At 35.7% G+C, this 16,526-nt stretch overlaps 1 protein-coding gene across 1 annotated transcript; it reads right to left on the bottom strand.

The window, feature by feature from the left end:
* Positions 1–4,440: 4,440 nt before the first annotated feature.
* LOC132306250 (uncharacterized) lies at positions 4,441–16,175 on the bottom strand. Its single transcript, XM_059803575.1, has 7 exons — positions 16,025–16,175; positions 15,832–15,872; positions 14,634–14,658; positions 6,582–6,656; positions 5,942–6,046; positions 5,730–5,849; positions 4,441–4,704 (listed from the first exon to the last, which is right to left on the bottom strand). The coding sequence occupies exons 2-6, from the start codon at positions 15,834–15,836 to the stop codon at positions 5,733–5,735; spliced, it is 327 nt and encodes a 108-aa protein (XP_059659558.1). The 5' UTR covers positions 15,837–15,872; positions 16,025–16,175; the 3' UTR covers positions 4,441–4,704; positions 5,730–5,732.
* Positions 16,176–16,526: the final 351 nt, after the last annotated feature.

The raw sequence follows: 16,526 nt of genomic DNA on the forward strand, positions 1-16,526 counted from the left end.
AATAAAGCTCGATCAATGATGTCGTGGGGAGACCATTTCTTGCTATTGAAGTGCCAATCATTTCTCCCTTTCCATAGCTACCACATGATAAACGAGACAAGACTAAGACAATTTTCCAAGGCCTGATGATCATGTCATAAGTTCAGAAAATATAACCAGCTGTGTTGCCATAAACAAGAACTAGAGTCTGGAAAAGTCAACCTGAGAGGACTACATTCCCATACCACCTGGGCAACGGGGCATTTGAAAAGCATATGAGAAATTGTCTCTTCTTCCATCTCACAGACACGACAAATCGCATTGAAAACAATCTCTTTGGACTGGAGGTTGTTCAAAACTGGAAGTCGCTCCAAACAACACTGCCATATGAAGAACTTGATCTTTTCTTTGGTTCTGATTTTCCAAATGTCTTTCCACGCATCATTAAATGCATGAGTGGCACTATTACTAGGATCAGTGAAAGATACTTGTGATCTTTTTAAAAATTTTAAAGCCAAAAAATAGGCACTTCGGACATTAAACTTGCCATTACCAGACGGGGCCTAGATTTTATTGTCAATTCCTCCCCGTTCACGGAGGGGAATTTTAAGAATTAAATCACTATCTCTTTTGTTAAAAATGCTTCTAATCAGAACGACCTTCCACTGTTTTGAGCCACCATCAATGAGATCAACGACATGAGAAAATTGATTAGTAGGAAGGTTTGAGGTAATACGAGGATTGATAGGATCTGGTAGCCATAGGTCAATTTGGCACTTAACTTTTGATCCATTAGCAATACGCCATTGCCATCCCTGAGCAACCACAAATTTAGCAGCCGAGATTCCCTTCCACACCTAAGAGGCAGAGTTGCTACATTTAGACTGAAGGAAAGAGTGGTCTGGGAAGTATTTTTGCTTGAAAATGTTAAACAATAAAGAATTGTCACCCACCTCCATCCGCCAAGCTAAATTAGCAAGAAGAGCATAGTTCAGAGCCTCCACGTCCCTGAAACGTACACCTCCACTCTCTTTTGGCATGCAAAGTTTCTCCCAATTGTGCCATTTGATCTGATTACCTCGCTCTCTACCACACCGCCAAAAATTCATCATTTTCTGGGATAACGACTTGCATGTAGACATAGGGAGTTTAAAGCATGCCATCGCATAATTTGGAAGGGCCGCAAGAATGGACTTCAGAAGAACCGCTCTACCAGCCTTTGACAACATCTCCCCCTAATATAAGAAATCATCATTTTAGAAGCCTTTTTATTAGTTGGGGCCATAGGCAGCCCCCTAAGACTCTAGCCGGACAGAGACAAAGTACGCTGAGGCAAAGGAAGTGGAGGTGGAGGAGGATGCATCAACTGTTTGTCAAATTCATTCCAAAAACAAAAACAAAGTGTTTGTCGCACAAAAGCTACCTGATGTGTTTTAACTTTTTAAGTTTTCATGAGTTTAGCTTAATAATGTATGAAGGTGATGATAATTCATAGAATCATGCTATCATGATTCACGAAGGCCCTCTTATTATAAAATATAGGGTAATTTGCGAAAAAAACAAAACTCTTGACTTATAATTATTTGCCACATGGGCAGAATCAGCATACGCCTAAGGGGGCACGTGCCCCCGGCATGACCTTATATAATATATATGAATTTTTAAATTATTTTTACATATATATAAAAATTTATATACTATGTCTCCTACAATTATTAAATTCTCGAAATTCTCTTAACTTTTTCCTTTTTTTTTTTTTTCCTCATTTACTCTTTAAATTTTTTTAATTTCATTTTTTAAAAAATCAAAATTTTCTTATTCAATTATACTCTAATTCATTTTTTTCAAAATTCTGTTTTTTTTTTTTTTTTTCTCATTACCTTTTTTTTAATTTTTTAACATTCGTTAAGTGATTTTATGAAGTAATTTTTCGGACAAAATTTCCCCTTTCAGCAAGATAGAAACCAAGATCAAAGCTATTTATAAAACAGAAGCTAACAGTATGCATTACAATAAAAGGACCCACCAATGAGAGCAACAAAAGTTGCAGCCAAACATTACAAAAGCTTCGTCAGCATTTAGGGTGGGACGTCCCCATTGCAATGGATACTCTTTCTGATAAACGAATTAGAGATAATAACGTGATTTTGTATCAAAAGTGTAATAAAATGATGTGCTTGGTAATGTCAATGTGTATGTAGAATACCAAAAATAATTTAGTCACCTATTAAAATAGACAGACTACTTTAAAGCCCATTTATTTTGTTATTGTGTTTGTTCAGGCTTTTATTTGTGTGATAAATATTTTAATAAGATAGATCTCGAACATTACCAAGTTATTATTTTATGAATTATTTACCCTTTCTGATTCTTTGGAGTAACTAGCTGCCTAGCTGGCCACTTCGGAATGTTAACAAAATGAATATTTTTGAATTCTCATTACGTGGGTTTTGTGTTTCCGGCCAAATATATCACCCTTTTTGGCCCCTTTAGAATGTCAACATTATGAATTTTTTGGAGTTGCTAGTAAGCCCTTTTGGAGTGTCAACATTTTGAGTTTAACTTAATAATGTTTGAAGGTGGTGATAATATTTTGTTTAAAAAATATATATATATATGTGAAGCGTAAGAAACACAATCATTATACACAAAGGTGCAAAAAAAACTCATTATTTTTTTCTTTTTTTCTTTTTGTCCAAAAACTCTCCCTACTATTTATTTATTTATTTATTTTGGGTGTAAATTGCCCCTTAGTCAGCCATTTTAACCATTTTTTTTTTTTTAATCCCAAAATGCCCTCCTAATTCTTTAAAGCTATAATAGGACACCATTTCCAGCTAGCCGAAGCATAAAATACTGATTCGCAACATTTAGTCTCTCTTGAAGATGGGAACCAAGCTGAAGCATTCATAACAGTGATTAAGTTGAAGACCCATCCTAACCGGAGTTTCATTGAAGACAACAAAAAACACATAACAGTGACCACCATTGTCGACGAGCTTCCACTACCCAAGTTGGCAAGCCCAAAGAGCAGCATCAGTTCCCAAATCTCACCGACGAACACATTTCGAAGCTTCAGCTACTGAAACCCATAACTGTAAACTCCAATGGACCCAGCAACTGTCAACGAGCAAGAAGCTACCAAGTGACCGGAGAATTTCATTGACCCAACTGCCGACAAGCAAGAACTCCATTGTTATTGACGAGTTCGTTCTGTACACTCCTCTCCAGATAACTGCAAATGTCTATGCAAAACATATGAGAGCCTTGAGATCCAAGCAACGAAACCCAGTTCGGTTTCGTGAACTCCAAGCGTCTTACATGCAACCGCGTCTTCTTTGGTGAGCTCAACTCCAAGCTTCGGCAGCTACAAGGTCACACACTTGTGTCAGCAAACTCCAAGCTCGCACCGGTGGGTTCCATTCGAGTTCGGCGACCATCAACTTCAGCGACAGTACGCTCCCCTAGGTAACCATTCCCGAAGTCCCACGCACTGAACGTAACCAAACCTAAATGCTCATGTCACAACATTCTCAATTCATAATGCGGCTTCGCTTCGACGAACATCGAGTTTAAAAGGCGAAATAATGCTCAGCCGAAAATGGTGTTCACCGGCCGTGGCTTTCACCGAACTTTAAGATTCTTATAAAATAAAAAATTGGTCAAAAAAATAGTAGGAATTTTTTGCACCTCTTTGTATATGGAGGGTATTTCTTACCCTTAACCCTAAAATAAATAAATAAATAAAATTAAAAATGAGCCTAAAATCATTAAATATAATGGTTGAAACCTAACGATCACAAACGCCTAAAATAGTGCAAAATGGTCACCCTTGCACATAATTTTAATCTTGGGTTCTAACCATAGTCCGAACAAGACTCCAGTAGAATCTCCTCTGCCTATCAAAGTGACGGATTAATGGGTATGAGAGTTTTTTGTCAATGGAAGAAGGAAAAAATAAATAAATAAAATTAGGTCTCAAAAATATAGTTGAGCGTAAATTTTTTTTTTTTTTTTGGCTACAAGAGGAATGCTTCAAAGGTATTTTTGCACTTAAAATTTCTCGACCAAGCAAATTTCCACCCTGCCCCTAATAGGGCAGATTTGAAAGTCCCCTAAATGAGTTTAGAATAGGTATAATAAAATAATTCAAAACCCTTCCTTTTTTAAATATTATATACTACTATCTCCGTCCTAAAAATAGTGTCATTTTTCGAGAACTATATCAATTCAATTAATGAGAGTCACGATTTCTTAAAAGTGACACTTTTTATTTGACGAAAGAGTACTATATAAAATATATATTTAATATTTTTAAGACCATTGTTACGGTATCCCGTTAATATATTAATATTCATTAATCATTACTCCACTAATTTAAAAGGTGGGCTCATTTATGGCCGCATGGGTACAAAACTAAACCTTGCAAAGGCTGGTATAGATTGATTATATATGACATAATTAAAAACAGTAAATATTCACTTCATGAAAATAGATCGAATCAGGTAATCAAGTTGTTTGTGCTCAGACGAATTGATCATACGATGGTGTTCTATAAAAATTGCGCAGTAAGAGACCAAGGTTTGAAGTTAAAAACAAGTTTTCGTCAAGTTCAACAGAACAAGTGCTTTAAGGACAGGCATAGAATTCTACCACAAAGAAAGTAACTCAATTCAACAGCCAGACGCTTTTCTCACCACATGGTAAACTCCAGAGTTCCAGTATCTGCATCAAACAAGTGAATTTATTATTACAACTACTTCCATCGATATAATACCGACTTTAAACGAGTGGAGTGAATCATGCACAAGAACTACAGAAGCAGCTAATATAGGGCTAGATAAACAGCAATGGGAAAATCCTCATTCAGGAAACAATATTATTCATAATACTTGGACTTCAAACTTTGCATCAGAATTGAACAAATAGAAGTAGATTTTCAAATGTGTAGATCTTCGATATGGACTTGATATAAATTGCCAGAGTGATTGGAATTAAAAAACGAAAGGAAAAAAACATTGTATGGCATAAAACTTCCGAAACTATAAATTTATAACAGTAGCTATTGTTTTCACTTCAACCTTTTCTTTATCCTTTTTCAATGGGGGTGTAAAATACAGTTATAAAATATGTTCCTTATCTTCATATGGCCCATGTCTCAGTCTGATTTTATGATCAGCTAATGTAGCAAACGAACAATGTTGGAGCACCAATTTCACTGCTATTAAAGCAAAAGCCACTAATTCTTGTTATGACTCGTGCACCTTAACAAAATTAGTAGCACTGCTCCCATTATTATGCCAATTCTCAAAGGCAACATCTGATTGATTACAGAAATTGCCAGAATTAATTCTATAGGAACAAAATCCGCAGTTCACCAACTTAGCACTTGAACTAAAGCATGAATAAGCTTTGCCTGTGCAATGCACAAAGGAGCATGAGCTCGATGATTGAATGAAGTGGACTCCAGAAATAGGAACTCACTTGCATTCCATTAAAACAAATACATAGTTTAGACCAAGTACACAAAAATGTATTTTAATGGAGTCCAAAACCACACAGAGAGAACAACTATTAGTTTTTTTTTTTGATAAGTGAGAACAACTATTAGTTTTTTTTTTTGATAAGTGAGAACAACTATTAGTTACTGAAGTACAATTGCACGACATAAAAAGGAGGTAATTTCAAGAATGCAACTCAGGTTGAATTCTTAAATATTGAATCAATGGAAACTATAGAGAGCCAATTACCTCTCACTTGGGGTTTCTGAGGACAATGATCACCGAATCTCCTCGGAGAAACATCTTGCTAATAAACCTGTCTTTGTTGACCGGATGAGCTTTCTTCTTGCCTTTTCCAGTCTTTGGCACCTGAGCAGAAACACAAATATTAGATGTGGAAATTTTGAGGTATGAAAACTACAGCATTAAAAAAAGAGAGAGAGGAAGGGGCAGAAGCAAACCTCAGTCCACATCTCTCTAACATTTTCCAGCACCATGTTGCAGTGCCGATCAAAGGCTCTCACCCGGCCTAGAAGTTTTTTGTTATTCCTGCAGTTAATAAGTACCTGATTGGACAACAGAAATCAAAGTGTTAACAAAAGCCAAATACAACAAAATCCCATCAAAAAGAAGATAAATTTTAGAGGGAGGACAATTCCCACTTGGTTTCACAAGCCAAATACAGAGATCTGAGAGCTCCGATGTCAGAACAAGATGAACAGCGACCAATGTTTTTATTCAACACGCCATATGCATAATCCTTTATTCAACTTAAAAAATCAATACTGGTTTCATGATCTCATCTATCAAAAACTAGAGGGAGTACATGCATGTAATATTAAGCACTCCATCGTATTTTCCTCCTTTGCAGTTGGAGTTGGTTATTTCCCACTCTCGTGTCAATTTTTTTTATGCATGAAAACTTTTCTTAAAATGGCCAAGTGGCATTACACAATACAAGAAGACAGACTAAATGCCAAACATACTAGAAAAACTGTTTCTTTCTTGTATTTTTATTACAAGTAATATACTAACAGAACTGTTACCTTACCCACATAACAAAATTGACCACAATTTAAAGTTATAGTGATTATCCATTACCTGTGTGTTATTTTTAACACTCATCATCAGAACAGAGAGTGGCCCAGTGTTGAATTCCTCTTCCTCATTCTTGGCCTGTGACAAAAAGTTTGGGCAAACCATGAACTTAACTGTCATAAAAAAATAAATAAATAAAATTAAAATAAATAAAAAATAAAAAATAAAAAAGAAAAAGAATCACACAAGCACAGTATACAGAATTAAAAACAAATGCAAAATGTTGACAGAGATACAGGTCTACAGTACTTTAAGATATATATATATATAAGAATTGACACATTAGCAAAAGAGAGCTAGGGAGGACTTGCATTTCAAGTATTGAAAGATCTTTTGGTCAAAAAAAAAAAAACACTTTGTCATGATGCTTAGAAGATCATGGAGTTTTAAAAAAAATTGGAGCTAAACTAAACGTGACAGATGGTAGATCAAATAAAACCATGCAAATAAGCTCCGCTTATAAAACTTAGACAGAGCCTGATAGTAAAACCATGATTTAGGTATCATTCTGAGTCATTGTATTCCAACCCCAATTGTAGGGAAAATGCATTGCTGAATTCAGCTTCTCAGTCCCCATAATGGGGGACCCAATGCAACATAACATTGACAGAATAAAGCCAAACACAAGAAAAATGAAGGTATAAGGAAAATAACTATCAAAGCCCACAACCATTTCCAGCCCCATAAATACTCAAGAAAACTAACCCCCATAAAGAGAAGATGAAGCAATGGCAAGAAAAATCTGCTCTCATAAACCAACTTAAGCTCTGCCTCTAAATAATCATACAAGAAATTCTGAAAATCTGCTTGCTGATGTACTGACTAGGGACTATTGCTTGGTGCAATTATAACAGTTTGGGCTGCCACAAGTAAAAATGCATGTACAAGTCCAAAAGCATCCATTTTGTTCTAAAAATGCCAAAGGGTTATGTTTGTATCCGGTTTGCTCTGTCTAACACCCCATAATCCCATATTAGCAAGGCCGACACTGAATAATAGCCTTTACTTCAGATCTAACCAGCTTCCAACCAAATTTACACCAAAAACCAATTCAAATTTAACCAAGGTTGTCAAAATCGCAATCCTGGATCATAGAATTGCACGGTTCTATGATCCTATAGCCCAATAACGTGTTTACTCGTACAAAATCACTAATATGGTTGGAATCAGAACAGAATGGTATGGATCACTAGTGGAACTGCAGAATCATACGATTCTAGCAATCCTGGATGACTCTGTGTTATGCCTTGTTCGGCTTATTTTTCGGCCTTATTCACTTTTTTTATTGTTGGGCTTCTTAAAGAAGAAAGGCCCAAGGGCCCAAAACAGTTAAAACACTTAATAAAAAGGCTCAAAACAAGTCACACGGTCAAAGCCCTAATTTGCTGCTCACGTCTCCCTTCTCTGTCGCGACAAGCCCTAAAATGATCACTTCTCTGCTCTCTCATCTCAAACGAGCACAAGCCTCTGTCGCGAACTGAATTGAGTCAATCGCGAACTGCTTCAAGCTTCTCTTTGTCATCGATAGCTTCGATTAGGCAAGACGAGCCTTTCGGCGAACTGAATCGAGTCAACCGACACTCTCTGACTTTGACAGACTTCTCGAACCGGTTGACAACCTCTTCAACAGCTTCGACAGACTTCTCCACTCATTTTCACTTCTCACGCCACTCAACTCAAAAAGGTGTTTTTTCTCTCTTTTTTGGGAATATGATATATTGAAAATTTGGGTCTGAAATGATCATTTTTCAGAGGCCTGAAAGTACAAATTTTACTGTTCTGTTTTGTTTCTGTAATTGTGATGATTTATTTTTCAACCTAGTCTCAAACTTGATGATTTGTTCTGTTTCTTAAGTATAATTTGTTCTGGATCTGAAATTTAGAGTTTAAAGTTCTGTTCCTTAAGGGTCTGATGATTTATTTTATTGCTATTCAATAATTTCACTTTAAAGTTTATGTTTTTAACTTCTATTTTTCTAATTCTGTTATGGGCCTGTTGTTCCTTAATCCTGTTTCTGTTCTGACTTCTGAGCTTTGAATTTGAAATCAAATTCCTTGAAACCCTTTTAAGATTGTGCAATTTTTTTTGCTGTTCTCTTGTTCGAGTCTGCTACTTGGGTAGTAACACAGCAAGTTACCAGAACAATATGTAAATGCCTAGGGATAAGTCTAAACTCTTACGGTCTATAATGGCTTAATATATTATGCTGATGCAAATAAATTCAACTAGTGCCGGCAGATTTCAAATATCATGTTCTCAATAAATGATGTACAAACATGAGTTTACTGGCAATGTTTCTGACTCTTGGGTGTGGGTTCCTTTTTTCTAGGGTCGTTTTGGTGTTCGGTCTTTCTACAGGTGCATTATGGAAGCCCAGGGGCAGTCTTTCCCATAAAAGGCTATTAGGAGATCCCAGGCCCCTCTCAAAGTGGCTTTTTTTTGCGTGGACTTCAGTGTTAGGTAATATCTTAACCTAGGATAACTTAAGAAGGAGAAGACAGGTAGCGGTCAATTGGTGCTACATGTGTAAGAGAGACGGGGAAACGGTTGATCACCTTCTTTTGCATTGCCCCGTGGGCAGTGGCTAGGGATTGTTGGGTCTTACTGTTGAGCTTGCTTGGGGTTCAATGGGTTATGCACAGATCCACAATAAATTTGATTGAGGCTTGGTGAGGTTGTATAGCGGGGGCCCAAGTCCATGATTTTTGGAGGGTTACCCCTCTTTGCATCTGGTGGTGTTTATGGCTTGAAAGAAATATGAGATCCTTCAAAGGAAAGGAGACTCCTATGGGGGAGTTGAAGTTCTCTATTATTAACACTCTTTTTTGTTGGGTTATAGGGAGATATTTTAAATCCATGGAGGAGATAGTTGATTTTTTGGACTCTCTGAGAGTTTAGAGGCCCTATTAGGCCTTGTGTATTTTCTGAGGGATCGTACAATCTTTACTTACCAAAAAAAAAAAAAAGGTCAGCGCATATCAGACATTTTATGGGACTTATTGTACATTGATACCCCAACAAAACGTTTACTAATATTGTTCTTCTTTGGTCTTATGTGGAAGCCCAAACTTTACAGTCATAAGTAGGACACTATGGCCTCGATATTTGATGCATAGTAGTTAAAGGCACCCTAGGATGACCAAAAAGTGTCGGAATCAAGCCCCCCCCTCAGTTTGGTGCACATAAAGCCTTCAAGCACGCGCTTTATACAAGTATCCATACTCCCAAAATTTAAAAAAAAAAAAATAAAGAGAAATCTTTTTTTTTTTTCCTTTGCTTTTTATGGCCATTAATTGACATGATATGGATGTCATAATGTATGATTCATGAGCTTACGGTTGACTACTTACATATAAACGTGTCTAGAGCTTAGTTGTGAAAATTTATAATAATACAATGTTTAAAGTTTGTACAATTATTTTGAATTCTTTCAATTGAATATTGATTTAGCTGAGCCAATTAAAAGAACGTGTACATTATCTTAACTAACCCACTGAGTTGATATGCTGAAATTTTTCTTCATTTTGATATTGACTAGCTTGTGTTGCATAGTTTAAAATTTTTTCTCAATCAACTGAACAAAGCTTTTTTCACCATTTTGCTCTATCTCAGGCATAACTCCAATCAAACGACATGCTATTATATATTTTAATTATTAATCCATTCCACTTTTTGCCTTGCTATCCCTCTTAACATTACACTCAATGTGAACGACACCACTTTCCCCACTAGACGCAATTATGGGTCTTCGATGTGCATGGCTAAACTATCCTAAATCAATTGCTTCTCATTATTTCTTTCTTCTTCTTTTTTTCTTTCTTATCTTGTCATGCATCCATCTCAACATTCGCATTTCGACAACACTTAATTACAAATATGCACTTTTTTGGCCACCTCTTATTCTGTTGTTTCTTACATTATATAACTATATTTAATATGGTCTCTGCTACACGTATCCTTATTTCAATCAAGCTCGTGTGCCTTGCACCTAAAGCTTCAAGAGACCTTGACAAGCATTACGACTCACAAATTATCTCAATTTCAGTTTGAAGTTACTTTATTTAGGATTTTACATTCTTTTTGGACATTTCTAATGGAAATCTGTAAGAAATTTTCGTGGTTGTTAGGATCTTGTTTTGGAGGTTATTTCATGAGTTTGATACCCACTGTTTATGCAATCAGGTGCTTTGTTGGATTAGGCATCTTTTAGTACATTTGAGTTAGGAAATTAGTATATATGAGCGCTCAAATATGACTTCAAAACCAGCTATCAATAGTAATCATTTTTATTAATAAATCTCACCATCCAAAGGCAGCTATTTCACATCCAGGTCAGAAGGTGAAATAATTGAAATTATAACGATATTTTGAGAAGAATAATGAAACAATGTCAAATTCTGACCCTTTCCCTCGGCTTTTCAGGATCTCGTCGAACAGGCACGCTCTGGTGGCTGATTGTTATCGGCTTGATAATGGGCAGATCACTTGGGATGTTCTGTTCAGAACAGAAGTTTATGATTGGGAACTGCCAGAGGTGTTTGAGCTGTTTGCGCTTCTCTACAGGCATGCGGTGGAGGGTGAGGGTATGGATGAGATGGTGTGGATGGGCACACCTAAATGGGTTTTTGAAGTTAAGTTCTTCTACAAGAGACTGCCAGACACGCCAGGCATTTCTTTCCCTAAGAAGGCCATTTGGAGGACGAAAGCCCCCTTGAAGGTGGCCTTTTTCACTTGGGCAGCAGCCCTTGAAAGCATTCTTACTCTTGATAACTTTAGAAGAAGAAGGCAGATAGTTGTTAACTGGTGTTACATGTGCAAACAGGTGGAGAAGTCAGTGAACCACCTCCTCCTTCATTGGCCAGTGACGAGGGATGTATTGTCTATGTTCTTGATCATGTTTTTCATGGTTTGGGTGATTTCCGCATCCACGGTGGACTTGTTAGGGGCTTGGAGAGGATGTATAGTGGAGTGCCAAGCTAGAGATGCGTGGAGGTCCACTCCCCTATGTTTATGGTGGGGCATGTGAAGTGAGAGAAATAGGAGATCTTTCGAAGGAGAGGAGTCCCCTATTTGGTCTCTCAAATACATATTCTTTCTACTGTATTCTTTTGGGTTAATGGGACAAATTGTACATCTTTGGGGCATCTTTTGGATTTTGTGAATTCCTTAAAATTATAGCGGCGCTTTAGGCATCTTTTGTATTCCTTTGGGAGCGCTCCCCTTTTGAGTGCTTTTTATGAAATCTTACTTATCAAAATAAATAAATAAAAAATAAAAATTGCAAGACCATCCACCTTCGACATTTGGTAGAGAAAAGCCAGCAAATAACAGAGATCCAAGCTAAGCAAGGGATACAAAACACATACTTTGAATTTACTGAAATCGTACCATGTTTATGTCATCAAATGATTTACATCACAATGCATTTAAACATCCTACTATTATTTTTCCACAAATATACAGCAATTTTTTATCATGTCTTTTAGTGATTAGTTTATAGGAGATGATGCTTCTTTATACCTCCTAGGACAATTGCAGCTATTTCACATCCAGGTCAGAAGGTGAAATAATTGAAATTATAACGATATTTTGAGAAGAATAATGAAACAATGTCAAATTCTGACCCTTTCCCTCGGCTTTTCAGGATCTCGTCGAACAGGCATGCTCTGGTGGCTGATTGTTATCAGCTTGATAATGGGCAGATCACTTGGGATGTTCTGTTCAGAAGAGAAGTTTATGATTGGGAACTGCCAGAGGTGTTTGAGCTGTTTGCGCTTCTCAACAGGCATGCAGTGGAGGGTGAGGGTATGGATGAGATGGTGTGGATGGGCACACCTAAATGTGTTTTTGAAGTTAAGTTCTTCTACAAGAGACTGCCAGACACGCCAGGCATTTCTTTCCCTAAGAAGGCCATTTGGAGGATGAAAGCCCCCTTGAAGGTGGCCTTTTTCACTTGGGCAGCAGCCCTTGAAAGAGTTCTTACTCTTGATAACTTTAGAAGAAGAAGGCAGATAGTTGTTAACTGGTGTTGCATGTGCAAACAGGCGGAGAACTCAGTGAACCACCTCCTCCTTCATTGGCCAGTGACGAGGAATGTGTCGTCTATGTTCTTGGTCATGTGTTTCATGGTTTGGGTGTTTTATGCGTCCACGGTGGACTTGTTAGGGGCTTGGAGAGGATGTATAGTGGAGCGCCGAGCTAGAGATGTGTGGAGGTCCACTCCCCTATGTTTATGGTGGGGCCTGTGAAGTGAGAGAAATAGGAGATCTTTCGAAGGAGAGGAGTCCCCTATTTGGTCTCTTAAATACATATTCTTTCTACTGTATTCTTATGGGTTAATGGGACAAATTGTACATCTTTGGGGCATCTTTTGGATTTTGTGAATTCCTTGAAATTATAGCGGCGCTTTAGGCATCTTTTGTATTCCTTTGGGAGCGCTTCCTTTTTGAGTGTTTTTTATGAAATATTACTTATCAAAATAAATAAATATAAATAAAAATTGCAAGACCATCCACCTTCGACATTTGGTACTCAGAAAAGCCAGCAAATAACAGAGATCCAAGCTAAGCAAGAGATACAAAACACATACTTTGAATTAACTGAAATAGTACCATGCTTATGTCCTCAAATGATTCACATCACAATGCATTTAAACATCCTACTATTATTTTTCCACAAATATACAGCAATTTTCTATTATGTCTTTTAGTGATTAGTTTATAGGCGATGATGCTTCTTTATCATATCAATAGTTTTACCAATGACATGTGCACCTCCTAGGACAATTGCAGTGTAGTCTTCCTTTATTTACTTTTTCCTTTTGTTTTTTTTTACAAGTAAAGATTGTATAAAAAGCGTTCAAAAGGGGAACTCATCCCTCAAAAACTACACAAGGCCAAATAGGGCCTCTATGCCCTCAAAGAGACAAAAAAATCAGCAAAATAAAATGACATGATGATTGCACTCCACTTTGTATTCACACACTCCACTTGTTTCTTTTAAAAAAACAAAACAATATAATCGTCAATGCATACCGTACAATTATCCTAAGAAACACTCCTCACTCCAGTTTTTTTTTTTTTTAATAAGTAATAAAAGATTAAAAGGTGTACAAAAGGGGAACGCGTCCCTTATACAAAAGTGGAACTGGGAAAAGTATCATTTTTTCATAATTATTATTGAAAAGAGTGATTGAGTCATTTTGTTTAATAAGAAATTTCAAATGGAGTGGAAAGTAGAAACGTGGAGTGTTAATTTTGCATTTTCTTTTTTTACCCTTAGTAACATACAAAATAATAATTGTGCTTTTAACAACTTGTCACCGGGCCATTGAGATATAGAAAACAACTCAAATCATAATTATAAGGATTTAAAGCTAATAATACAGTTGCTAGGATTAATAGATATGTCCAATGTTCCTTTCTGATATCACTAACTTGAGATAAACAATATGAGAAAAAAATAATAGTATACTTGAAAGAATCTTGGGGAGCAATAAAGTAGTTGGCAACTTGGTATAAACAAGAAGTTATCATAATCTAAACAATACTAACAGAACTATTTAAATTGCTGCTTAATGAGAACATCATCCCCTTTGAGGGTGAGGAGACTCCTATTTGGTCTCTCAAATATATATATTTTTTGATAAGTTATTTGGTCTCTCAAATATAGTATACTGCATACTTTATTTTTTGGGTCAACGGGCATAATTGTACATCTTTGGGGGATCTTTTAGATTTTGTGGATAGCTTAAAGCTTTAGCTATCACCTTTGGCATTTTATTTATTCTTCTGGGAGCGCTCCCCTCTTGTGCTCCTTTTATGAAATCTTACTTATCAAAAAAATATTTGAGAACATCATCCCATAACAAAACATGACTTCATCACATCACAATCAAATTGGTAATTTAAACAAATGACTAGTCAAACTAATACTTTAAACATCATTAAGACATTAAGTATAGGAAGATGTCAAATTCAGAAAATAAAAATGATGTAAAAGAGGCCATAGAATAGTTGTGTGGAAGAATATTATTAAGCAGTAAAATAACTTACTGTGACATCCTCCTCCATCGGCCGACTGCAATATGTGAGAAAAGAAACCGAGTTAGTACAATCCAACCATGCTTATTGAAGAAATTTTAATTTATAAAATTGGATAAATGATACAATAATAAGCAATTCACATGCATGTATAAAATAAATTTTTTTTTAAACTTGACTAATAAGATGAAGACTATTATTAAAAATAAAATAAGAGCCAAAGAAATAAAACATTTTTTTAACTCATAGTACCTCTATTCTTGTAATGATCATTTTTTCCAACTTACTGAACCATGCACAAAATTGAGTTTTTAAGTACTTTCATGTGCTTACATCATATTATGTAACAAGATCATGAAGCGGAGTAGATGACCGAGAACAGCCATTTTTTCACAACCAAAAGATGTGTGTGTGTGTGTGTGTGTTGTGGGTGGGGAGGTTAAAAACTACAGGTATTTCCATTAAAGAACCAAAAAAAAAAAAAAAAAAAAATGGATACAACAATAAGTCTTTCCCAAATTACTTGAAATATGCTACATGAATCCCATGTTTCTATTCCGCTCTATTTAAGGCCATACTTTCAGTCAATCCACAACAACAACAACAACAACAAAATTGAAGGTGAGAAAATAGGTATCCTTACATGTGAGGGAGTGGTGAGAGGGAGGGAGGAGGTAGCACTTGGAACATTCACAATGAGAAAAGCTAGAGTAGTTAAGAATAACACCAAAGAGTTAACCATATGTGCATAGGCACTGAGTTCTTCACTTTCTGCTATTTTTGTGCAACTCTGAACTAACGGATAAAATATGGTTCTCCAAAATTAAGAAAAATAAGAAAACAATTTTTTCATTTTCTGATTCCTAATAATCAACCCACAAAACCCTTTCTAAAAAAATTACAAACCCAATTGTGGGTGTAAGTAAACGTGTAACCATAAGTTAAATCATGAAAACGAATTGACATATCAAATCCCAATGTACACTATGAATGCCATAAATAACATCTATAGTGATCTAAAAAATGTATTCCTCTTCATTAACCAACTAAAAAAATGCATAACCGATAAAAACATCCCTAAGATAAGAAAAAAAATGTTAGGGTTTCTAGGCTAGAATATGTTAGGGTTTAATTCAATCAGTTTTATGGTTGTACTAAACAAATATAGCAAGACAGACATGAAGAAAGTATAAAACCCAGAGATACCTACCTCATCTCGAATCAAATCAACGGAAGTAAAACACTGTCGACCTGCAAGCAAAAAAAAAAAAAATTAGAATTATCATTATCGTAAAACCCTCAAAAACAAAAGCTAGGGCTTTAAGAGAATACGAATTAGACGTTTACAGGCTCCTTTGAATTGAAGAATAAAATCATGAAATCAGAGAATTCAAACCACTTACGGATTAGAGTATAGTTTAGTGCCTGCTTAGGGTTTTTGGATGAACCCTTGAAGTCGTAATCTGTTGAACCGATGACGAAGTCCGTATCGCGAGTAAAGAGTCTGAATAAGAAGAAAGGGCAGTAGTTACCAGTTTCAGTACTTTGGGTGGGTCGAACCCGAGCCCAAAAATTTTAGACCTTTGAGAACACGAGATTGAAATTCAACTTAAATTTTAGAATTAGAATTTATTTTTGAATATTAATAAAAAAAATAAAAAAGAATAACTTTAAATATAAGAAAAGTTTTTAATTTTTAAATTTTTATTTATCACTATATTTATTCCTATAAAATATGGTTAGCATCATGTGCTTTATTATTTTATTATGGATAGTTGTTAATCTAACTTGTGAGACGGCTGGTTTGAAAGTTTTTGATGTAAAATTATAGTAAGTAATATTTGGTTAAATTTATGAAAAAAATAATAAAGATAATAAATTTTGAATTCTTTTTAAATTTTAATA

This window comes from Cornus florida, unplaced genomic scaffold (assembly GCF_030987335.1).
Source record: "Cornus florida cultivar Cherokee Brave unplaced genomic scaffold, ASM3098733v1 CherokeeBrave_3.0.0_Hap2_Chr05, whole genome shotgun sequence".
Classification (NCBI taxonomy): domain Eukaryota; kingdom Viridiplantae; phylum Streptophyta; class Magnoliopsida; order Cornales; family Cornaceae; genus Cornus; species Cornus florida.

What these genes read in the sequence shown, in the direction of transcription:
- LOC132306250 (XM_059803575.1), bottom strand. An exon ending in GTGTTAAAAATAACACACAG is followed by an intron (nt 6,047 to 6,581) that starts GTAATGGATAAT and finishes TTGTCCAATCAG; the next exon opens with GTACTTATTAACTGCAGGAA. An exon ending in TTAGAGAGATGTGGACTGAG is followed by an intron (nt 5,850 to 5,941) that starts GTTTGCTTCTGC and finishes GTTTCTGCTCAG; the next exon opens with GTGCCAAAGACTGGAAAAGG.